The sequence below is a fragment of the Rana temporaria genome, chromosome 3 (assembly GCF_905171775.1).
Source record: "Rana temporaria chromosome 3, aRanTem1.1, whole genome shotgun sequence".
Classification (NCBI taxonomy): Eukaryota; Metazoa; Chordata; class Amphibia; order Anura; family Ranidae; genus Rana; species Rana temporaria.
This window is the reverse complement of record NC_053491.1, coordinates 281,677,121-281,703,036: the sequence shown is the minus strand read 5'-3', so window position 1 is coordinate 281,703,036 and position 25,916 is coordinate 281,677,121. Positions and strand designations below refer to the sequence as shown.

The 25,916-nt window shown below is 45.2% G+C and overlaps 1 protein-coding gene and 1 long non-coding RNA gene across 3 annotated transcripts in view; one reads left to right on the top strand and one right to left on the bottom strand.

Annotated features, from left to right (window-relative positions):
- LCP2 (lymphocyte cytosolic protein 2) overlaps positions 1 to 25,916 on the top strand; it is a 300,267-nt gene that overhangs the window by 7,162 nt on the left and 267,189 nt on the right. For both annotated transcript variants that reach the window (XM_040344695.1, XM_040344694.1), the window contains exon 3: positions 20,208 to 20,254. In XM_040344695.1, coding sequence (XP_040200629.1) covers positions 20,208 to 20,254 — 47 coding nt within the window. The remainder of the gene's footprint in view (positions 1 to 20,207; positions 20,255 to 25,916) is intronic.
- LOC120932366 overlaps positions 1 to 25,916 on the bottom strand; it is a 113,141-nt gene that overhangs the window by 18,597 nt on the left and 68,628 nt on the right. The window lies entirely within an intron of this gene.

Below are 25,916 nucleotides of genomic sequence, written 5' to 3'. Positions count from 1 at the left end.
TACACAAAGGTGGCTCAGCAGCTCCGGCCTCCGTCCAAGATTACGAGAGCGACCATCTGTTGAATCTGCTCAACTGTTGTCCAATCTAATATTGCACAACAACTGGGAGCACTTTATTCTTTGCTTGCTCCTTATTACTGTATATATATTGTGTATATACGAATTGATGACATAATGAACTGATGGTATGTGTATTTTATCAATAGATTTTTTGACAAATTACACTATAGATAAATGAATTATTAGTCACAACAGGACACAATTATTTTGATTAATATTTTTATTAAGGATTATTTATAATTGTAACGGATTTATGAACTATTCTGCCTGGACATCCTATAATATTCCTACAGTGAGGTCTACAAAGAACTGCATGGCTCGTTACAATTGGATTTACCACATTGTATTCTGAGCTCAAAGGGTTAATTATACAACAGACTTTTTCACTGCTGAATGCTAATATTCCCTTTGCATAGCTAATGGACTCTCCTTTGTGTAGTTAATCCCCTCAGCATACGGAGGCTGTTATGTGTGAGTGTATCATTGTTTTAAAGGTTAATTGAATTCTATTGTCTGATCAAGTCATGTTAAATGTCAGCTTGGAGCCAAAACGTCTAGAGACTGATTGGCTCAAGGGAATGTCATTATTTCAAAGTATGTGTATTGAAGCCCCCCCTGTGTGAGGGGGGAACGGAGAGTGTCATTGTTCCTGTACAGTCTTTGTAACCATATAAAAAGCGAGGTGAAATGTGCAATAAAAGTCAGTTTTGTTTGACCCTTCAACGTAGCCTTGTCTCGTTCGTGAAGGGGAACCCTCTCTCTCTCTCTGGATCTATTGGACGGGGATACCGGCGGAACTTGCATATCGCAGCTTGCCAGGGAAAAGGACTTCTCCAACGGCTGAGACCCTCTCCCTAGCTGGGTAGCCGTTACATTGGTTGGCAGCAGTGGGATGGTCCTTTTATCCAAAGAGCAAGTGCTGAATGGAGTCGCAGTACGCCAGGCTGAAAAGATCCACACTAAAAGATCTATTGGAGAGTCGTGGTAGGAGCGCCAGCAACAGACCACGGAGGGAGCTGATAGCTGACCTGCTGGAGCTGGACGAAATGGATAGATCCATGGAAGGAACTGAGCCCCTTGCGCCGGTCAGCGAAGAAGATGTAATTACTGGGATTGTACAGCGGAGATTATCCTTGTATCCAGAAACGTCCGTGGAACTAATCAACCAGCTGTTCCGGGAAGCAAGGGAAGAGATACAAACTAAGAGGGGACAAGAACTGGAACTGGTAAGAGCGAGACAGCCCATTACACATGCAGTTCCTACCCCCCCACCCGCGGCTACAGGAAAGAAAATACCGTTCACTGCATTTAAAGCTTTTGTAGAAAGTGAGGAGGAAATCGATGGACATTTGGCGGATTTTGAGAGGCAGTGCTCACTACACCAGGTACCACCAGACCAATGGGTCACTATTTTGTCTGGGAAATTGTCAGGCAAAGCCAATGAAGCCTTTCGGGCTCTCGCTCCAGAGGATATTTTACAATATCAGCAAGTTAAAAAGGCGCTGCTAACCCGATATGCCGTAACGCAAGAAGCCTACCGCCGGCGCTTCCGGGAGTCCAAGAAGAAGGCTGTGGACTCCCACATGGAATGGGCCAACCAGTTACAAAGGGTGGCATCCCTTTGGGTCCAAGGGTGCAAGGCCAACACCGGGGAGGAAGTATTGCAGCTGTTCCTAATGGAACATTTCTTCCAAGACCTGGCCGCAGACATACAAGACTGGGTACGAGATCGCCGTCCCGCTAACTTAAACGAGGCGGCTCGGCTAGCAGATGAGTACGCGGAGACAAGGAAAGTAAGCCAGGGTACTACGCGGCTGGCTCAGAAGGTAGAACCGCGTACTCCAACCGTCACCCCACGCCCAGAGTTTCGGGCTCCAGTCCCACCACGTCCTTAGGGGCCTAGCAACTATCCCCAGGATTCGCCTAGGGTGACGTGCCATCACTGCAGCGACACAAGACATATTGCTCGTTATTGCCCTTTGAGAGCTACAAATAACAACTGGAGACGCACAACACCCAACACAGAGGTCACTCCATCACGTCCCTCTGCGGCCCACTGCCTGGAGACCGAGAGGGGCCCTGAGGAATGTCTGGGAATTTGGTATGAGGCAGACCCAATACAAGCTGCCTCTCCGGATAACCGTCAGCATCACCGTCAGGAGGTACGGGTGAATGGACAAGTAGCACAAGGCCTAAGAGATTCCGGGACTACTATCACTCTGATTCAAAAACATCTGGTAAAGCCAGAGAACGTGTCCACTCGCACAGTTGCCGTCCGGGTCGCAGGGGGTGCTGTATTTCGCGTACCCACCGCCCGGGTGCACTTAGACTGGGGAGCTGGGTCAGGAAAGACCACAGTTGGTATCATGGACAACCTACCTGCTGAGGTGGTGCTGGGCAACGACATTGGCCCTCTGACTTCGGCTTATTTACCTCCACCTGCTGCTGCTTGTCCCGGGACCACCCGCGTTGCTGGAATCAACCTGCTTGCTGCTGAGAACCGGGTAAGACTACCTTCCCCGACATGTACTGTAGATTCGGCACAATATCAAAGTCTAAAATGGGAATGTGACAAGTTGGCCAGCGAGAAATCAGAGATGCAACGACACTATGTCATGTATTATGAGATGTCCCGTGGCTTGAACATTGAAATGCACAAACAGGCGGAAATTGTCAAAAGATTAAATGGGATTTGCATCCAGGTGGTGCCTTATCTGTCCCAAGAGCATCAGCAACAGGTTTTGGGAGCCATTGAGAGAGCAAAGCAAGTGACTGTTCCAGAACTGAATTCCATTATTCACCTTCACCATCAGCTACCGACCTGGAAAGCCAATGGGAATGCCGACGGACTGTCCAGGCAAACTGAACTTTTACCCTAACAGCAGACCGGACATCCCCAAGTTGACCCGAAAAGGATCAATCCGGGTCTGCCGGAGTGTTCCACAAAAGGGGAGCAGTGTAACGGATTTATGAACTATTCTGCCTGGACATCCTATAATACTCCTACAGTGAGGTCTACAAAGAACTGCATGGCTCGTTACAATTGGATTTACCACATTGTATTCTGAGCTCAAAGGGTTAATTATACAACGGACTTTTTCACTGCTGAATGCTAATATTCCCTTTGCATAGCTAATGGACTCTCCTTTATGTAGTTAATCCCCTCAGCATACGGAGGCTGTTATGTGTGAGTGTATCATTGTTTTAAAGGTTAATTGAATTCTATTGTCTGATCAAGTCATGTTAAATTTCAGCTTGGAGCCAAAACGTCTAGAGACTGATTGGCTCAAGGGAATGTCATTATTTCAAATTATGTGTATTGAAGCCCCCCCTGTGTGAGAGGGGGAACGGAGAGTGTCATTGTTCCTGTACAGTCTTTGTAACCATATAAAAAGCGAGGTGAAATGTGCAATAAAAGTCAGTCTTGTTTGACCCTTCAATGTAGCCTTGTCTCGTTCGTGAAGGGGAACCCTCTCTCTCTCTCTGGATCTATTGGACGGGGATACCGGCGGTACTTGCATATCGCAGCTTGCCAGGGAAAAGGACTTCTCCAACGGCTGAGACCCTCTCCCTAGCTGGGTAGCCGTTACAATAATACACACATATTTATGCAAAGCGCCACATTAAATCATTTAAAATGTACCTGTATGTGTGGAAACACATAATCCAACGTGAGTGGCTGCTTAAACCACATCATTGCTTACACAGAGTCAGTAAATGTGGTAGCGCATTGTATTTCTTGTATCTAAGTAGCTAGCAGGTGTTGCCAAACATTTTTTTTCTAAGAGCAGGATTTTTTAAACAACACGGCACATAGAACCAAAGGTAAAACAGGATCGTGGTGGTGGTTGATGTATTGAATATTAATATACTAATGTATGGGGACAGGTGTCACATATTCACGCTTGTGTGGTATTTCATATATTTATTATATAATTATGCCCCATTTTTGGCTCACATGTTCACGCTTGTGGGATTCTTTATATATTTATCATATATTTATTATATAATTATGCCCCATTTTAGGCTTGGGGGAACACTAGCTTAGCAAAAAATCAATAATAAAAAAAATATATACAGTATATATTTTAGTTACAGTAACTAGCAGGTGCCGATAAACATTTTTTGAGCAGCATTAATTATCCAAACACAACACATAGAACCAAAGCAAATACAATACAGGATCATGGTGTTGGTTGATGTATTGATTATTAATGAAGAATGTCCTATCACTAGTGTATGGCAACAGATGTCTGAAAATTGTCACTTATACAAGACTAATAATGCTTGTGAGGTATTTTGCCAGTTTGCAAACAATTGTTCCACTTGTTGCATGAAAGATGATAACATTATGGGACTGAGTGACAGCAGTGGCAGATCACAACACTGAGCAGAAGTTCTAGCACATGTTTGTGGCAAAGGGTGTGTTCCTGAAATATGATTGTAGGATAAGAGGATACACAGGGCATATTTTTAATGTAAATGTAAAAGGAGATACCAGATGCAATAAAGCATGCGAAGGGGGAAAGGGGTGTTAGCCAGTGGCGTCACCCGGTGCGGTAAAACATGGTGGCTGGGGTGGTACAGGGCAGGCTGTGGTGGCACAGGGCAGGCTGGGGTGGTACAGGGCTGTTTAGGGGGGGGTACAGGGCAGGCTGGGGTGGTATAGGGCTGTTTGGGTTGGTACAGGGCAGGCTGGGGTGGTACAGGGCAGGCTGGGTGATACAGGGCAGGCTGGGGTGGCACAAAGCAGGCTGAGGTGGTACAGGGCAGGCTGGGATTGCACAGGGCAGGCTGGGGTGGTACAGGGTAGGCTGGAGTGGTACAGGGCAGGCTGGGATTGCACAGGGCAGGCTGGGTGGTACAGAGTAGGCTGGCATTGCACAAGGCAGGCTGGGTGGTACAGGGTAGAGTGGCATTGCACAAGGCAGGCTGGGTGGTACAGGGTAGGCTGGAGTGGTACAGGGCAGGCTGGGTGGCACAGGGCAGGCTGGGGTGGTACAGGGCAGGCTGGGATTGCATAGGGCAGGCTGGGTGGTACAGGGTAGGCTGGCATTGCACAGGGCAGGCTGGGTGGTACAGGGTAGGCTGGGGTGGTACAGGGCAGGCTGGGTGCTACAAGGTAGGCTGTGGTGGCACAGTGCATCTTGGAACTCTATGTAGTGACACTGCAGAGTAACTTACTTACATAGCATGAATGCAGATGAAGACCCGGGCTTGTGGGCGGGGCTGCTATGTCCTCACCTCTAGCTGCTTGAGCTGCAGCATCATCGAGTGTCACCCGGGTGCGGACCACACCCCCCGCACCCCCCCAGCAACGCCTCTGGTGTTAGCATAAGGAAGCCCACAAAATTTCATAGGAACTGAATGTGCATGGACTATTTATTCTAATGCAGTGCACAACAATTACAATGTGTTCTGGTATGCTGCAATGCAGGTGTGTTTGCAAGGTGCATTGGGATGCCATTCAGAGTGAATGTTAGCCCATCATACCATCATGAATAATGCCCATTGACCCAGACAATAGTGTGCATCTGGCCTTGGTCTTGTGTTACACACACTGACAGTCATTGTGTGATCAGTCTCTTTTCAGTATTTTCAGTATCAGTCTCTTCAATAAATAAGAAAAGCCTTGAGGATTCTAATCAACAATCCTTTAATAGGGTTTTTAAATCTACAGTATAGAAAACTGGCTAAAAGACTGTATTAAGAGATAGTGGTTAATGATTCTTACTCTGAATGGTTTAGGTTATCAGTGGTGTACCCCAAGGTTCAGTTTTGGGACCCTTACTTTTTAATTGGGCAACTATGTGACAGATGAGGTTTAATGTTGATAAGGCATGTAGAAGCTCAGCTATGAGAAAAGATTAGAGGAACTGAATTTATTCACTCTTGAAAAGGATTAAGGGGGGATATGATCCACATGTACAAATACATAAGTGGTCCATATAGGGAACTTGGTGTTGAGTTATTCACTTTAAGGTCATCAGAGGACAAGGGGGAACTCTTTACGTCTAGAGGAAAAGAGATTTCATCTCCAAATATGGAAAGGTTTCTTCACAGTAAGAGCTGTGAAAATGTGGAATAGAATAGTTTGCTTTAAAAAAGGCCTGAATTATTTCCTAAATGTTCATAAAATAACTGTATACTAACATTTATAAATAAAGTTGATCAGTGAATGGGTAGGAGAGCACAAAGAAACACAGAGGTCACTGAAAGCAGACTTAGAGGGCTCAGAAGCAGGTAATTAATGACTGGCTGAAATAAACAGTGAATTATGGAGGTGCAGGAAAGCTGGAAGCTGGTACACAAGGAAGTCAGAGTCACAGGTGGACTGGGTGCTCATAGGATAAAACAAGTGCTGGGTAAGCTGGCAGGAGCACAGAAAGAGTAATTGGAAATAGGCTGGAGGACACTGTGAACCCTGGAGGTACAGAGATGACACTGGAAGGCTCCCAGTGGTAACACTGGGAGCACTAGAGATACACAGATCAGGCAGGAAGCCAATGGGACTCTAGGAAAATGGGGATCACACTGGATGTGCTTGGGGAGCATCAACAAAGTCACTGGGAACATGGTGTGTTTGGGTACAGGGATAATCAGAAATTCTGAATCTTGCAGTTAGTCGGAAAACTAGGAAATTCAGGTACACAAGGACATTCAGAATCAGATACTGGGAGGCCTGGGCTAGGAATACTAGCTGTTGCCCAGGCCATTCCTGAGGCAATGGGACCAGTTGAAATAAAGGGGGAGTTTGCTTGGCCGGGTTGGAACTAGAAGTGTAGCCATATCTCCCAACTTTTTGAGATGGGAACGAGTGAAACCTATTAGCAAAAGTATTTAGGCATAGGGCACATCCCATTTTGCACCCCTTAAAGGAAAATGAGTTAACCCCACAAGTGCTTTTTTACTACTATTACTACCCCTTTATACTGGCTTTTGAATTGTACAAATGCAGTGATTAAAAAATTGGATAAAAGGTTTAGCACTGGGAAAAACTTTTTGAAAGATACAAAGTGCATTTTATATACAACTACAGTGTGGAGAAAAAAGTATTTGATACACTGCCAATTTTGCAGGTTTTCCTACTTACAAAGCATGTAGAGGTCTGTAATTTTTATCATAGGTAATCTTCAACTGTGAGAGACGGAATCTAAAACATCCAGAAAATCACATTGTATGATTTTTAAATAATTGATTTGCATTTTATTGCATGACATAAGTATTTGATCACCTACCAACCAGTAAGAATTCTGGCTCTCACAGACCTATTATTTTTTTAAAGAAGCCCTCCTGTTCTCCACTCATTACCTGTATTAACTGCACCTGTTTGAACTCGTTACCCGTATTAAAGACACACTCAATCAAACAAACTCCAACCTGTGTAAGGACATCAGGGATAAAATTGTAGACCTGCGCAGGGCTGGGATGGGCTACAGGACAATAGTCAAGCAGCTTGGTGACAAGGCAACAACTGTTGGGGCAATTATTGATTTGAATCGAGCCTTACAGCCATTTGTTACATGCAACTAGTACATGACAGTCTCATGCAACATGTGAACAGTAACAGCTGATAGTTAGTAGTGTGGTTTATCCTGTCCTATTACATTTCATTTGAGCGATGCTCTCCTACCAATGTTGCAATGTCCCCTCTTTTGCTACGTACACACGATTGGAATTTTCCGACAAGAAAACCATGGATTTTTTTCCGACAGAATGTTGGCTCACACGGTCGCACAAATGTTGTCGGAAATTCCGACCGTCAAAGAACGCAGTGACGTACAACACTATGACAAGCCGAGAAAAATGAAGTTCAATGATTCCGAGCATGCGTCTAATTGATTACGAGTATGCGTAGGATTGCATACAGGCGGTCGGAATTTCCGACAAGAACTTTTCCCGTCAGAAAATTCGAGAACCAACTCTCAAATTTTTGCTGTCGGAAATTCCGACAGAAAATGTCCAATGGGGCCTAAACACGGTCGGAATTTCCAACCAAAAGCTCACTTTTCTTGTCGGAAATTCCGATCGTGTGTACGCGGCATTTGGCTAGCATCTGAAACTGTCTCTTTATATTACTTGCTTTTTATTTACACCCAGTTATTAAATTGAACATTACTAAAGTGCACAAACACTCACCTAATCAATTATTTCAAATAGCTGTATATAAGCTTCTGCACCTTTGATTTAAAAACAATCTCAAATTAGTGTATAAATTATAATAATAAAGTAAAGTGCTACATTTCTATCGGCCTACAATCAAAGTGTTTTTACACATCATTATATAAACTGTACATTTTCATGCCAAACAGAAAGTGCATGTCAACATATAATACAACATAAAAGTAAATGAGATTCAGTGGCGGCTGGTGCTCAAAATGTTTGGGGGGGGCGCAAACAAAAAACAAAAAAAAACAATTGCAGCCTCACTGTACCTATCAATTGTCACCACTGTGCCATGCCATCAAATGCAACCACTGTGCCATCAAAACGCAACCACTGTGCCATCAAAACGCAGCCACTGTGCCATGCCATCAAAACGCAGCCACTGTGCCATCAAAACGCAGCCACTGTGCCATGCCATCAAAACGCAGCCACTGTGCCATGCCATCAAAACGCAGCCACCGTGCCATCAAAACGCAGCCACTGTGCCATGCCATCAAAACGCAGCCACCGTGCCATGCCATCAAAACACAGCCACTGTGCCATACCATCAAAACACAGCTACTGTGCCATCAATTGTCACCACTATGCCATCAAACACAGCCCCCAATTGTCGCCACTGTGCCCCCAATTGTTGCCACTGTGCCCCCAATTGTTGCCACTGTGCCCCCAATTGTCGCCACTGTGCCCCCAATTGTCACCACTGTGCCCCCAATTGTCACCACTGTGCCCCCACTTGTTGCCACTGTGCCCCCTCTTGTAGCCACTATGCCCCCACTTGTAGCCACTGTGCCCAGTATCCCCCCTGGCACTTACCTTTATGGCTTCTACGTCCCTCGATGTCCCTCGTCCCGCCCTCGATGACGCTTCAGCCAATCAGGTTACCTGATTGGCTGAGACGCCTGTCAGTCTTATCCTCGGACGTACTGTATGGCCGGTACACCCAAGGATGAGCTTCAGGAAGCCGACTACAGCCTCGGGGCTGTACTCGGACAGCCTATCAGGGCCGCTGGCCCTGATAGGCACTTCCACACAGCCAGTCAGCTGCCGCTATTCAGCTGACCGGCGCTCAACATCCGGCCAGCTGAATAGTGGGCGGCAGCGGCGAAAATATACAGATTCATACAGTGTATGAATCTGTATATTTTACTGGCTGTGAGCGAGCCAGAGGGGGCGGCGCTCCTGCGTCCCTGTGGACGCACCGCCACTGATGAGATTAGAAAAAATACCAAAATTCAGGGCTTCTTAAAATTCTCCACTTTACACATGTATTACTAAGAATATTTATACTTAATATTTATTTAACCACTTAAGGACCGCCTCCTGCACATTTACGTCGGCAGAATGGCACGGCTGGGCACAGGCACGTACATGTACGTCCCCTTTAAGTGCCCAGCCATGGGTCCGAAGCTCCGTGACTGCGGCCGTAGGACCCGCGAACCTGATCCCCGCCGCTGTCCCACGATCGGTCACTGGAGCTGAAGAACGGGGAGAGCTGTGTGTAAACACACCTTCCCCTTTCTTCACAGTGGCAATGTCACTGATCGTCTGTTCCCTGATATAGGGAAAGGCGATCAGTGACGTCACAGGTCCAGCCCTGCCCCCCTACAGTAAGAACCACATATGAGATCACACATAACCCCTACAGCGCCCCCTAGTGGTTAACTCCTAAACTGCAATTGTCATTTTCACAGTAAACAATGGATTTTTATAGCATCTTTTGCTGTGAAAATGACAATGGTCCCAAAAATGTGTCAAAATTGTCCGATGTGTACGCCATAATGTCGCAGTCATGAAAAAAAACGCATTTGAAAAATACAATGTCAAATTAACAAGGTACACAACACCAACCAACCTCCTTGAGGTTAAAAAATACAAGATAATTAATGGTGTTGTGGTAACTTGACACACAAAACGAAAATAAATATTATGGATATCACTAGAATTATTTTTTTAATTAAAAAAACAGGAGATCTTGATAAAAAAAAAACATTACTATAAAAATACATTTTAAACATTATTATGGAAAAAATAAAAAGATTATTCAGGAGATTACGAGAAATAATAAAGAAATCAGTTTGTCAGAACTCTGCGTGAATATCAGCAGCAAAACTTCATTATTCTAGCACAGGCATGTCCAAAGTCCGGCCCGCGGCCAGGTTTTGAACGATCTCCCAGCGTCGGGGCCCACAAAATATATACCGAATTTATCAGCGTATAACACACACTTTTGCACGTGTTATACGCGGATCCCTGCTGCCTGTGGGTGAAGGGAAAGCAAGCACCGCAGAAATAGCCCGAGCCAAGTATACTGTGTACTCGGCTAGACTCGGCTCCACTCGCAGTCACGCCCAGTCTCGCCATTGGACGTGTGTTATGTCCATCATGAAAGCCGGGCCAAGGGGCGGGACTGGGCAGGACTGCGAGAGGAGCCAAGTACAGCCGAATACAAAGGACATCCGGTGCATTGCCACGAAATTAGATTTGCCATGGAATGAGATGGTCCGCCTCCATCACATCCTATTGGCTCACTCCTGTCACGTGACATATTTAAACGTCAAGTATTGACGCAAACATCAGTCTCAGCTAGGCTATCATAGGGAGAGGATCTCCTCTCCCTGTGATCGCTGAAGCTGCACGGAGCTGGTGTGTGTTGGTATTCAGTGACAGGCAGAGCCCGGGGACACTGTACACTAGTTACCAGGCAGCTTCTGCCTGTGATTGGCTGTGCGGAGGTCACAGTGGAGGAGTGGGCGGGCCCGGTGTGTGGAGCTCAGCTGTGAGGCTGCTGAGGGGAGGGAGCTGGGACAATAACAGCAGCATAGAGAGTGGAGTGTACAGAGCAGTGTGTCCGCTCTCCTTCACTCATGAGCACAGCCCGGTGCATTGCCACGAAATGAGAGCTCCGTGCAGCTTCAGCTATCACAGGGAGAGGAGATCCTAGCTGAGACTGATGTTTGCGTCGATACTTGACGTTTAAATATGTCACGTGACAGGAGTGAGCCAATAGGATGTGATGGAGGCGGACCATCTTATTCCATGGCAAATCTCATTTCGTGGCAATGCACCAGCTCTATCTCGGCGGCAAAATTTAAAAGCTGGCTGAGGATGGAGACTTGGGCACACTGGCTGCAGATGGAGACTTGGGCACACTGGCTGCAGATGGACACTTGGGCACGCTGGCTGCAGATGGACACTTGGGCACGCTGGCTGCAGATGGACACTTGGGCACGCTGGCTGCAGATGGACACTTGGGCACGCTGGCTGCAGATGGACACTTGGGCACTGCTGATCATTCCTGGCAATGGTGAGTGCATTCCTGGCAATGCTAGGTGCTGCATTCCCGGAAATGCTAGGTGCTGCATTCCCGGCAATGATAGGTGCTGCATTCCCAGCAATGATAGCTGCTGCATTCCCGGCAATGATAGGTGCTGCATTCCCAGCAATGGTGAGTGCATTCTCGGCAATGATAGGTGCTGCATTCCCGGCAATGATAGGTGCTGCATTCCCGGCGAACGAACACACTTAGACCGAATTTTAATGGTTCAAAGAATGTCAGGCAAAATGGTCAGCCTTTGAGCATGTTCACTTCATCAAAACTGACCCTCTTTGAAAAAAGTTTGGACACCCCTGTTCTAGCATTATAAAGAAGAGAATGTGCTGCATTAAAAGATTAAAAAATTTGCAGCATGACAAATGTGCTATCTCCATTACACACACTAGTTTTACCAGACCAAGCGCTTCCGTCTCGTATTTGCTTCAGAGCATACGTGGAATTTTGTCCATCGGAATTGTCTACACATGCTCAGGTGCATTTGAAAAATACAATGTCAAATTAACAAGGTACACAACACCAACCAACCTCCTTGAGGTTAAAAAATACAAGATAATTAATGGTGTTGTGGTAACTTGACACACAAAACAAAAATAAATATTATGGATATCACTAGAATTATTTTTTTAATTAAAAAAACAGGAGATCTTGATAAAAAAAAAAAAGATTACTATAAAAATACATTTTAAACATTATTATGGAAAAAAATCACAGTCCCAGCATGCTCCGGGTGGTGACATCATAAGAGGCCTATATAAATCATCGCGCACCGCACACCCGGCATTACAGCGGGAAGGAGCGTCCTGGCAACATCGAAGAAGAGAAGAAGGCGTCGCAGAAGACCGGGCCCCTGCTGGTGAAAGAGCTGAAAGAAGACAGCGGTGGTGCCTGGCAGAAGAGAAAAAGAACCAGAGAGCGGGAGAAGACGGAAAACCCCCCGAAGTCGGAAGAAGACCCCCCCAAGAAGGGAGAAGACTGGGCTGCCGCTGGTAAAAGAGCTGAAAGAAGAAAGCGGTGGTACCCCGGCAGAAGACCCCCGAAGTCGGAAGAAGACCCCCGGAGCTGCCTAATAAACTACTTTAAAAACCTGTGTAGTGTTTTTTTTATTGACATTTTTCTACCACCAGGTGAATGGGTAGGGGTACAATGTACCCCATACTCTACTCACTCACATAGGGTGGGGGTCGGGATCTGGGGGCCCCCTTATTAAAGGGGGCTCTCAGATTCCGATAAGCCCGCCGCCCGCAGACCCCGACAACCAATGGCCAGGGTTGTCGGGAAGAGGCCCTTATCCCCATCAACATGGGGACAATGGTGCTTTGGGGTGGGGGGGCGCAGTGCCCCCCCTGCTCCAAAGCACCCACCCCTCCATGTTGAGGGCATGCGGACTGGTACGGCTCAGGAGGGGCTCCCATTCCTGATCGGCCGGGCGGGGCGTGCTCGGATAAGAGTCTGGTATGGATTTTGGGGGAACCCCCACGCCGTTTTTGCAGCATAGGTGTTCCCCTTAAAATCCATACCAGACTGAAGGGTTTGGTATCATCCTGGGGGGAACCTCACGCAAATTTTTTTTTAATTTGCGCAGGGTTCCCCTTCAAGATTCTCCACACACGAGTCGCCCCGCAAGTCGGATTATCTTGATCCGACTTCTGGTGCGACCTCTATTCAAATCAATGGCTCCCATAGTGAACCATTGATGTACACAGCTGCATGGTCTTGTACTTATGTTGTTGATGTACAACTAATGCTCCACTGTGAGGGATGTGCCATTCTATTATTTTTTTTTCTAATTATACCAATGCTTTGTAATGTTTTTTAAATGTCAATAAAAAGATTTAAAAAAAAATAGGTTCCCCAATAGCTGTCTAGGAGATATATCAAAGGCATTATCAAACCACATGGTCAATGAATTGAATTCAACAAATAATTAATTGTAATTGACTACTCACTAATATCTCTTGATATTCGTACAGTATATGCAGCTGTTTTAACCACTAAATGGATATACCTCACTGGACAAATTACAGGGAGGCATCCAAAATCTCATACTGTGCCAAATCCCACACTCACCTGCCACGATGCGTCACCTCTCCAGATGCAGCAGATGTGTAATTACGTTACAACGCTGGGACGTCTGTGCTGAGATGTGAACCTAGCAGCACCAGATTTAATTTTTGTTATTCAATTGCAACTAAAATGTTAATGTTATAAATTGAAAGTGTATGCTGTGATTTTAGATAGCCTTTAACAAACTGCCCACTGTTAAATTCTTTGCAATACTCTGCACTACTTTGCTTCACATATTGCCCACTTTTATACACCTTTTATACACTCTTTAATGCACACTTTCACATTTTGTGTACCGTCATACTCTGTACTCCTTTCCTGCACATACTGACCGCCATTATAAGCTACAGCAGTGGTCTCAAAACTGCGGCCCGAGGGCCGGATGCGGCCCTTTGCTTGCCTTTATCCGGCCCTTGGGGCAGTATCCCTCCCACTGATATGAGACACTATTCTGACATCTGACACCGACAGTGGATAACTATTTCTCCCACTGACACCACTAATGGGACACCATTTCTCCCTATGATACCAATGATGGGGCACCATTTCTCCCACTAATTCCATATGTCTAGAGAGAAAATAACCGCTCAGAAGTCTTCAAAGAACCTCCTCACTGGAACCAACCCATGGGTGCCGGCAATGCAATAGTGATGCAAAAATACAAAGGTAACTTGGACAGCCGCATTCCAAAAATGTTCTTTTAATTGAAATCGCTCACAAAATAAACATGCCACAGCAAAAAAAATTGGAACAAAAGCTAACGTTTCGCACTGTAGCGTCAGTGCTTAGTCATAGCTGGCCAAAGTCCGGCCCTCCAAGAGTCTAAAGGACAATAAACCGGCCCTTTGTTTAGAATGTTTGGAGACCCCTGCTCTACAGCATATACTGTATATGCAAATTGAACATATTTTGGATAAACTTTCCCAGGCCTCTTATGACGTCACAGTCCCATCATGCTCCGGGTGCACGGAGCATGATGGGACTGTGACGTCATAAGAGGCCTATATAAATCGGTGCAAGCCGCGCACACTGCATTACAGCGGGAGGAAGCGACGTGTCAACATCGAAGAAGAAGAGAAGAAGAAGGCAGAAGGCGACAGAAGCCCGGGCACCCCCCGCCGAAGACGTCGAAGGAAAAGCCCGGGAGGGGGGCCGCTGTAAAAGAGCTAAAGAAGAAAGCGCCCCCCGGCGGAAGAGAACCAGATGGCGGTGAAGACCGACACATCCCCCCCCCCTGCCGAAGACATCAAAGAAGCAGCCCCCCCTCGTAAAAGAGCTAAAGAAGAGAGGGGGGCACCGGAGCTGACTAATAAATGACTTTAATAACCCTGTGTAGTGTTTTTTTTACATATTCTTTTCCACCAGGTGAATGGGTAGGGGTACGATGTACCCCATACTCATTCACCCAGGGTGGGGGGCCGGCATCTGGGGGCCCCCTTATTAAAGGGGCTCCCGGATTCCGATAAGCTCCCCTCTCGCAGACCCCGACAACCAACGGCCAGGGTTGTCGGGAAGAGGCCCTGTCCTCATCAACATGGGGACAGGTGCTTTGGGGTGGGGGGCCACAGGGCGCCCCCCTGCCCCAAAGCACCTACCCACCATGTTGAGGGCAGGGGGCCTGGCACGGTTAAGAGGGGGGGGCTTGCTCGTCCCCACCCCTTTCCTGACCGGCCGGGCTGCTGCTCGGATACGGGTCTGGTATGGATTTTGGGGGGAACCCCACGCCGTTTTTTTCAGCGTACAGGGTGTCTCCTTAAAGTCCATAGCAGATCCAAGGGCCTGGTATGCTCCTGTAGGGGGAACCCATGACGTTTTTTTATTTGAAATTTGGCGTGGAGTTCCCCCTCAAGATTCATACCAAACGCAGTTCTTGGTATTGGCAGGGATCCAAGTCGGAACCCCCGTTCAATATTGTGCTGCGGCTAAACGCGACCGCAGCTAAAAGCACTGTACAAATGCAGCTGATCGCTGTGCCTGGAGTCTAAATTTCCAGCAAAACATAAACATGCTTTTAGCTGCGGCAAAACAACCGCCCGTGTGAAAGGCGCCTTACAGTGGCACAGTGGCTCTGTAATGAAAATGCCTATGCCATTGTACAGTAAATGCCTTTTCTTACTCTGCATAGCTTGGTATCAGCAGCAAACATAAAAATGTAACTCTTAATCCCAACCTTGATATCATTTATTAACAAGTTAAACAGTATTTGTCCCATAACAGAACATTGGAGAACATCACAAACAACCTGAGACCATTTAGGGAAAAAAAGCCATTTATCTTGACTCTCTGAACAAGTTCTTGTAACCAATTTTAATTCATGTACATAAAAATGAATTTACGCTGAGACCCTTTAAGTTGAACATTAATCATTTGAGAGATACAGTATCAAATGCCTTAGAAAGTCCAGAAAAAACTCCATCTACTGGACTCCCCCTATCTAAATGAATGCTGTTTGTTCCAGCCAGCCTCTCTTTACCATGATCTCTTCACTCCTAGTCTGTTTTCCGCCTCGGTGTGGTTTCCGTGCACTACTACTAGTTTGGATTGTGCACTCTGCAGACTAGTATCTCAGCACTGCAAGAACTTCCCTGCATATCTGCTCTCAGATCTCAGTGGCTGCCTGCTTGGGTGGATGAGAGGGCCGAAACTTGGGTGAAACTGTCTTGCAATAAATTTAAGGAATGACATGCCTTAGTGAGTTCCGTTTGTGCAATCAAGATCAGGATAATATAAAGTTCCCCATAATAATAACATTGCTATGCTTCCTAGCCATTTCAGTCTGTGAAAGCAGCTGAGTCTCTTTCTCATCCTTTATACAAAGTGGCTCCTGCAATTATGTGTTACCCTTTTCACCCACATAAAGCACCAGCCATAAAGACTCTGCGCTATTACTTTTCTTTTTATTGATATACTCTTTCACATTTCGACCCCTTTCACACTGAGGTGCTACATGGGCTATAGCGCTAAAAATAGCACCTGCAAACCCCCTTTAAAGCCCCTCTCCTCTCACTCCAGTGTGAAAACTTGAGGGCTTTCACACTGGAGCGGTGCGCTGGCAGGACGCTCAAAAAAGTCCTGCAAGCAGCTTCTTTGCAGCGCTTTAGGAGTGGTGTATACACCGTTCCCAAAGCGCCCTGCCCATTAAAATTAATGGGCAGCGCTTTTAATCCTTTTCCGGTCGCTAGTGGGGGTTAAAAGCGCCCCGCTAGCACCGCTAAAATGTTGGTAAAGCGCCACTAAAAATAGTGCCGCTTTACCGCCCATGCCCAGCGCTGCTCAGTGTGAAAGTTCCCCTACTTTTAGATCACTCTTGACATATAGGCATACCCCTCCATCTCGTCTACCCACCCTGTCCTTCCAAAAAATGGTTTACCCTTGGATATTCCCAGTTTAGTCATGTAAACTGTGCGATTACGTTTTAGATACTCCCATGAAGTCAACATTTTCATTATATAATTGTATAAATAGTATAAAAGTTTTAGTTCATCCAATTTATTTCACAGGTTTCTACGATTCCTGTACATTGTGTTTTTTTATTTTTTATTTAATTGTTGCTAAATCTTGAATTGCAATGTAGAAAGAGGAATCAGCGCCACAGAAATACCTGGACTATTGTGGATCCCAATAAAAAATGTTGCTGCTCAATCCTAGTAAAATACTAGTAGCTAATGGCTCTCAAAGAGATGCATGGCATTTCACATGTTTTGGGACTTTGGGTCTTCACAAGTCAGATCCTAAGTTGCACAAGTGTGAAAGGAGCCTTAAAACGGAGGTCTGCCAATTTTTATTTTTTAAAAGTCAGCAGCTACAAATACTGCAGCTGCTGACTTTTATAATAAGGACACTTACCTGTCCAGGGCACCCGCGATGTTGGCACCCGAAGCTCATCGATCCCTTGGTTGTCGGATGCTGAAGCTGCCTCCATCTTCGGTAAGGGAATCAGAAAATTAAGCCTTGCGGCTTCACTTCCTGGTTCCCTACTGCGCATGCCCAACTTGCACTGCACAATGCCACTGGTCCCTGCTGTCTTCTGGGACCTGTAAGTTTCCCAGAAGACAGCAGGGGGGGGGGCGGGAAGGGGCATAGGTACCCATGGGTGGCTCTGGTTTCTATGCCTGGAAGTGTATTACACAGGTATCTGCTCCCCCCTCCCCCCTGAAAGGTGTCAAATGTGACACCGGAGGGGGGGAGTGTTCCGAAAAGCGGAAGTTCAATTTTTGGGTGGAACTCTGCTTTAAGTTTGTGATAAGTTTCTAAGTGGCCTTCTTCCACTATTCTTTTTCCTACATGGTCGTTCAATTTTGGTGTATGGCCTATTCTTAGCAGATTTAAAACTGTGCAATACGTATTTTTCCTAAAGTGTATGTGAACCCAACAATCAACTTCTCTTGTTTGCTCCCTTGTGGTCTGTGATCTATACCATTGAAAGCATTGAGTTGTATCTGTTGTGTAGGTGCAAAAATATTGGTTAATCCTGACAGAAATCCTGTGTGCTGATAATTCTCTTAGTTCTCTGCATCTGCCACAGGAGGTTATCATTTAGAATTATTTCAAGTTCTCTCTGAACACCTACGCCTTCAGTAAGTTGCAACACTTTCTGGATGAGGGTAACCATGCCATTTGCCATAGGTATAGTATGGTGAGTGACTGGTTACCTTAGGACAGAAAGTATGGGCCAGATTCACCAAAGAGATACGACGGCGTATCTCCTGATACGCCGTCATATCTCTGTTTCTATCAATGCGACTGATTCATAGAATCAGTTACGCATAGATAGGCAGAAGATCCGACAGGTGTAATTGTTTTACACTGTCGGATCTTAGGATGCAGTACCGCGGCCGCCGCTGGGGGGAGTTCGCGTCGTAAACCAGCGTCGGGTATGCAAATTAGGAGTTACAGCGATTCACGACGGATTTTCGCGTTCGCTACGTCGCCGCTAGTCTAGTTTCCCGTCGCAAAGTTAGTCGTCGTTTTAGGTGCCCTAACTTTAGTCAGCAAACGTATTGCTGTCTAAAGTATGGCCGTCGTTCCCGTGCCGAAATTTAAAAAATAACGTTGTTTGCGTAAGCCGTCCGGGAATACGGAATTACGCTACGCGCGTCGCCGTTCGAAAAAATTACGTCACGGCACACGCCCATTTGAATTGGCCCGCCTTGCGCCGGAGGCCGCCGGCGTAGTTTTCATCGCAAGTGCTTGGTGAATCAGGCACTTGCGATGAAAAATTGCGGCGGTGTAACGTATCTACGATACGTTACGCCACCGCTGCCCTACGTGAATCTGGCCCTATGTTCTTATTAAGATCATTAGGTGAAAAAAAATGCAGTATGTATAATAAAAACCAATGCAGCCACCACATCTTAGAACTGGTAAAATTCCATGTATTATTTTTTTTCTTGTGTTTAGATAACACTTTAATGATTGTAATTCAAGAGATATATTTAGTGACTTGGAATTTTTGTTTTATCCATCCTGTCTTGTGTTTTTCACTTACCTTTTCATCTAAATGCTTGGAGTGTTCTTTTGTCTTCATGGCACAGGTTATACTATGACACTGACTATACAATCAGTGGCAAAACGTCCATTAGGAGCACTCGGGCGCCACCCCCTCTGTCCACAGGTGCCTATCCACGGCCGCCTCCCCATATTCATGCATCTGGCCCCTTGTAGGACAACAGGCGCATAATTACAGCAGCAGTATTTTTTTTAAGCACCCGATTAGAGCTAGAGGCTCTAATAGGCTTCAAAATAGTGTGGGCTCGGGTCGCAGAGCATTGCCCTACGAGCCCACCCAGGTGTTACAACAGTAAATGAATATTTGCTATTGTAACAGTGATCCTCAATCCAGCCAATCAGAAGTGGGTCTGAGACCCGTTTTCTGATTGTCTGAAAAGAGAAGAGTCCCGATTGGCCGCTGAGGAGAGAGGAAATGGAAGCTGCAGCTGCCATGATGCCCATGAGGAGAGAAGGAGAAGGAGAATCCACTGGGGGGGGGCACTGGGGGGGTGCTCCAACCATTTGCCTCCCCCCAAAAAAAAATACCACCAGGCTGCCACTATTTACTATCAGTTATTTTGAATGTTTTGTTGTAATTGATATAAATCACTTTACAGAGATTGATTATTATGTTGAGACCATATTTCACAGTGTGAAAAAATAAAAATAAGAAATAAGGATAAAAAAATGAATGCACTATGATGTAATCTTCTTCTTTTACAAAAAAAAAAAAAACATACAATATATATATATATATATATACTACAGGTTTTATGAAAAGACAGCAGCTACAAATACTGTAGCTTCTGACTTTTAAAGTGGTTGTAAAGGCAGACGGTTTTTTTAATCGTAATGCATTCTAAGCCTTCTGTATGCAACAGCACCCTCAGCCCCCCTAATACTTACCTAAAGTCCCTCTCTGTCCAGAGCCTGATTGGCTGAGACATAAAAGTTTTGGGTGAAGTTCCACTCTTTTAATTCGTTTTTGCTTAAGCATCAAGTGAACTTTTGATAACAAAAAGCAATATATACAGTATGCAATGTAGTCATATTATTGCACTTAATAAACCGTTCTTTTTATTTTTTGCTACAGGAGATGACTGAAAATGACATGCAGAAGTTTCCCAAAATAAGTGTACCGTAAGTACACGCCTACATATTTTAAAATCAAAAGGGAAAAATTCATAAGATGTGAAACCTTGCTCTCTTTGATCACTTACATATGTTTATGTGAATTAGTTAGTGTAGGAGTATTTGTAGTTAGTACTGCATCTTTCGCATTTTTATTTATAAGTGAGGCGGGTAGGAAAATACTGATTCCTCAGTAGGGATGGGCGAACGGTTCAGGCCGAGCATAAGTTCGGGCCGAACTTTGGTTGTTGGGGTGTTCTGGCGAACACCAAACAATATGCTGAGTTCGGGGAAAATTCAAAAGCCGTGGAACCTCGTTAAAGTCTATGGGACACTAACATCAAAAGTGCTCATTTTAAAGGCTTATATACATGGTATTGCCATAAAAAGTGTTTGGGGACCCGGGTCCTGCCCCAGGGGATATGTATCAATGCATAAAAAAGTTTTAAAAACAGAAGTTTTTTCGGGAGCAGTGATTTTAATAATGCTTAAAGTGAAACAATAAAAGTGAAATATTCGTACCTGGGGGGTGTCTATAGTATGCCTGTAAAGTGGCGCATGTTTCCCATGTTTAGAACAGTCCCTGCAGCAAAATTAAATTTCTAAAGGAAAAAAGTAATTTAAAACTACTCGCGGCTATAATGAATTGTCGGGTCTCTGCAATACAGATAAAAGTCATTGAAAAAACGGCATAGGTTCCCCCCAGTCCATTACCAGGTCTTTTGGGTCCTTCCTTTACTATGGCAGCTCTCCATATTTTTACTGTTGTTATCATTGAAGGGGTCAAATCCCGCTAGATTTTAACCCCTATATAGCAATCCCTGAAGTGCTTCCACCGATTGGACCACTGCTGCTTCCAACATTGTGGCAGAGTCAAACCCAGTGTAAGTGAAGGGACCAGGTTTGTTTGCCCCCCCCCCCCAAATATTGAACACCATTTGCCACTGATTAGGAGTTAAAATCAAAATGACAACCCTTTTGTACAACATTGTAAAAACAATCTCCTCCTTCCTATAAAAAAACACTTGCATACCCTGGGATTTCACATCTGAACAAGATTTATCAACACAATTCTTAGCAGTGGTAGCATTACCCTTGCAGGAGATGCTGAATTTTTATTGGTCTCTCCTGCCTTCAACTGGCCTGCTCCGTAGCTTCACTGTCCCACTGACAGCAACAGATCCTTTTTTTTTTGGCTTAATTATCTTGGATACAGTGGCGTCACTAGGGTTGGTGTCACCTGGTGCGGTAAAATATGGTGTCACCCCCCCCCCCAATAACATTTTTCAAATATTTTTTACCCTACTGTTTGCTCTCTGTTCTCCTTTCTTCCCCTTTTCTCTCTCTCTCCCTATCCATCTTTCTTGTTCATTCTATCCCTTCTTTCTCTCCATTTTTCTTTGTCCCCTCCCCCACCTCTCTTTCTCCAGAACCGGAATTCACATCTCAGGAGCCTATAGGCCAGGGGCGTACCTAGAGCATTTGGCATCCGGGGCAGATCCAATATCTGGCACCCCCCCCCCCCCCCACACGTTAAAATGTAAAAACACCTCACTGTGCCCCATGCATACCAACATTTTTTTTTTTTTTAATCGGGATGGTGTCACCCCTCTAGTGGGTGTCACCCGGTGCGGACTGCACCCCCCGCACCCCCCTAGCAACGCCTCTGTTTGGATAGAGAAGGTTAGCATTACAAGATACTTTAATACGGCAGCAAAGATCTCTCCACACAACAGACTTCTAGAATCCTATAAGCCCTAGAGGAGCTATTATTTTCCAGTATTTTAGGCTTCTGCAACAGGCCAGCTTAGATTATTTAGCTTCTTTTTACTGCCACATGTCAGCTTTAGGAATCTTTAGGCCTCTAACACAGGCCAGTGTAAAGTCTGTGGTCCTAGACTAGACCCTTCTTGTGTCGCTGCTTCAGGCCAGCTTAAAGGATAAGGTCAACTTTAAAAAAAAAAAATGTAATCTTTTTGCAGGTAATAAAATGTGCATTTAGTATTTTTTTTCCCTTACACAGTCACATAGTTACATAGGGCCAGGTTCACATAGAATTGTGGCCGTGTAACGTAACCCGTTTACGTTACACCGCCGCAAGTTTTCAGTGTAAGTGCCCGATCCACAAAGCACTTACCTGTAAACTTGCGGCGGTGTATCGTAAACACGTCCAGCGCAAGCCCGCCCAATTCAAATGGGGCGGGCACCATTTAAATTAGGCGCGCTCCCGCGCCGGACGTACTGCACATGCTCCATCTTGAAATTCCCGCCGTGCTTTGCGCGCAGTGACGTAATTTTTTCGAACGTCCATTCGTATTCCCGGACGTCTTACGCCAAAACAAAAAAAAAATTGAAATTCGACCCGGGAACGACGGCCATACTTTAACATGGCTTGACTAAAGTTAAGCCATGTTAACCACTTGCCGTCGCCGCACCGTCATAATACGTCCACAAGGTGGCTCTCCTAGGCGAGATCACGTATTATGACGTCCTACCTTTTAGCCGCCACTAGGGGCGCACGCGCGCCGCCGGAGGCGCGCGCACGCGCCCCCTGCTCGCCCCCGACTCCCGTGCGTGTGCCCGGCGGGCGCGATCGCCGCCGGGCACACGCGATCGCTCGGTACAAAGCGGGGAACGGAGCTGTGTGTGTAAACACACAGCTCTCGTTCCTGTCAGCAGGGGAAATGCTTTTCTTCGGTTCATACACTGTATGAACCGAGGATCAGTGTTTCCCCTAGTGAGGCCACCCCCCCCCCCACAGTAAGAACACACCCAGGCATACTTAACCCCTTCCCCGCCCCCTAGTGTTAACCCCTTCACTGCCAGTGGCATTTTTATAGTAATCTAATGCATTTTTATAGCACTGATCGCTATAAAAATGCCAATGGTCCCAAAAATGTGTCAAAAATGTCCGAAGTGTCCGCCATAATGTCGCAATACCAAAAAAAAAATCGCTGATCGCCGCCATTACTAGTAAAAAAAATATTAATAAAAATGCCATAAAAATACCCCCTATTTTGTAAACGCTATAACTTTTGCGCAAACCAATCAATAAACGCTTATTGCGATTTTTTTTTACGAAAAATATGTAGAAGAATACGTATCGGCCTAAACTGAGGAAAAAAAATGTTTTTTTATATATTTTTGGGGGATATTTATTACAGCAAAAAGTAAAAAATATTCATTTTTTTCAAAATTGTCGTTCTATTTTTGTTTATAGCGCAAAAAATAAAAACCGCAGAGGTGATCAAATACCACCAAAAGAAAGCTCTATTTGTGGGAAAAAAAGGACGCCAATTTTGTTTGGGAGCCACGTCGCACGACCGCGCAATTGTCTGTTAAAGCGACGCAGTCCCGAAACGCAAAAAGTACTCTGGTCTTTGGGCAGCAATATGGTCCGGGGGGTAAGTGGTTAAAGCAGGTGTAAAATTGCGACGGGAAAAAATTACTAGCGACGACGTAACGACGGGAAAAAACTTTGTGGATCTCCGTAACTGCTAATTTGCATACCCGACGCTGGAATACGACGCAAACTCCCCCCAGCGGCGGCCGAAGTATTGCATCCTAAGATCCGACAGTGTAAGTCAATTACACCTGTCGGATCTTAGGGCTATCTATGCGGAAATGATTCTATGAATCAGCCGCATAGACAGGACAGGAGATACGACGGTGTATCAGGAGATACGCCGTCGTATCTCCTCTGTGAATCTGGCCCATAGTCGTTAAGGTTGAAAAAAAAACACCAGTCCATCTAGTTCAACTTGTGGTGTGTGTCTGTGCTTGTGTTTATGTCAATAGTACATTGTATATCCCTGTATGTTGTGATCGTTAAGGTGCCCATCAAATAGTTTTTTTAAAACTATCGATGCTCCCTGCTGATACCACTGCTTGTGGAAGAGAATTCAACATCCTTACCGCTCAGACAGTAAAGAACCCATTATGCAGTTTAAGGTTAAATTGCTTCTCTTCCAATTAAAGTGAATGCCTATGTATCTTTTTAAATTCTCTTTCACTGAAACATTTTTTTCCTATACTAGGGTTGCCAGTATTAGCTTTGTTGCCCTTCTCTGGAATCTCTCCAGTTCCAGCACATCCTTCCTGAAGACTGGTGCCCAGAACTGGACAGCATACTCAAGATGGACCAGAGTCTTGTAGAGTGGGAGAATTATAATTTTTCTCTGGAGTAGATCCCTTTTTTAATGCATGCCAATATTCTGTTGGCTTTGCTTGCAGCAGCCTGTCATCTACTAGGACCCCCAGATCCTTTTCCATCTTAGATTCCCCAGAGGTTCTCCCCCTAGCGAGTAACTTGCGTTCATATTTTTAGCACCTATATGCATTACTTTATATTTTTCAACATTTAACCTCATTTGCCATGTAGTTGCCCACACCATTTTTTTCCCACCTTCTTGTAAGGTTTCCACAGCCTGCGCAGAAGTTATTTACCTGCTTAACTTTGTATCACCTGCAAATATTAAGATTGAGCTGTTAATCCCATCCTCTATATTGTTTATGAATAAATTAAACAGAATTGGTCCCAGGACAGATCCCTGGGGGGACCCCACTTACCAAACCAGACCATTCAGAGTATTCGTTATTTATCACCATCCTTTGGACCCGCCCATGTAGCAAGTTTTCAATCCAGGAACTCACACTATGGTCCACGCCAACAGACCTCAATTTGTAAAGTAAACCTTTGTGGGGTAATGCCTTTGAAAAATCCAGATACAACACATCCACAGGCCATCCTTAATCTAGATGGCAGCTCACTTCTTCATAGAACGTTAATAAATTGGTCTGGCAAGATAATGATTCTTCATTATTCCATGCTGATTATCACTAATGATACAGTTTTTAAAACTAAAATCTTGGATATAGTCCCTTATCATCTCCTCCATTAGCTTACATACTATCGATGTAAGTCATGTTGGCTTTTTCCAATCAGCTGGTACCATTCCAGTTTACTGTCCATAAAAATTAGGAACGATGGTCTAGCTATCACCTGGCTTAGTTCCTTGAGGACCCTCGGGTATAAGCCATCTGGTCCTTGTGACTTATTTAGGTTAAGTTTTTCAAGTCTATTTTTGATACTGTCTGTTAGCCATGAGGGTGCATTCTGTGATGTGTTATTAACATTGCAGTCTTGATTATTATTTCCCCCTGTTTCCTTTGTGAAAACGGAGGAGAAAAATGCATTTAAAACCATTGACTTCTCTTTGTCTTTTGTTACCAAATTCCCTTCATCATCCTTTATGGGGCCAATATGTTCTGGTCTCACTTTCTTACTGTTTATATATTTTAAAAAAAAAATATTGTATTTTTTACTCTCCTCCGCTATGTGCCATTTGTGGTCTATTTTAGCTGCCCTGATTGCACTCTTACATTTCCTATCAGCATTTTGTTGGATTGGTTGGGGGGGAGGGTTGGCTTGTGGAGCCCAGCTTACCTTGAAGAGCTCTGGAAACTCCGTGTCCAGCACCCCGGCCCCTCCTATGGGTAAATCACCCTGTGTCCATTAGGGGCATGGGGTGGCCGAGAATCCCAATTTGTTCTGTGCTAGTCAGACCTGCTGTACAGCCACACTGGAATATTGTGTATATATTGTGTGTTGTCTCATGCTGTAGTGGACAGTTTGCTGGGATCATTTGGGGGTGTGGCTCATTGTCTTATT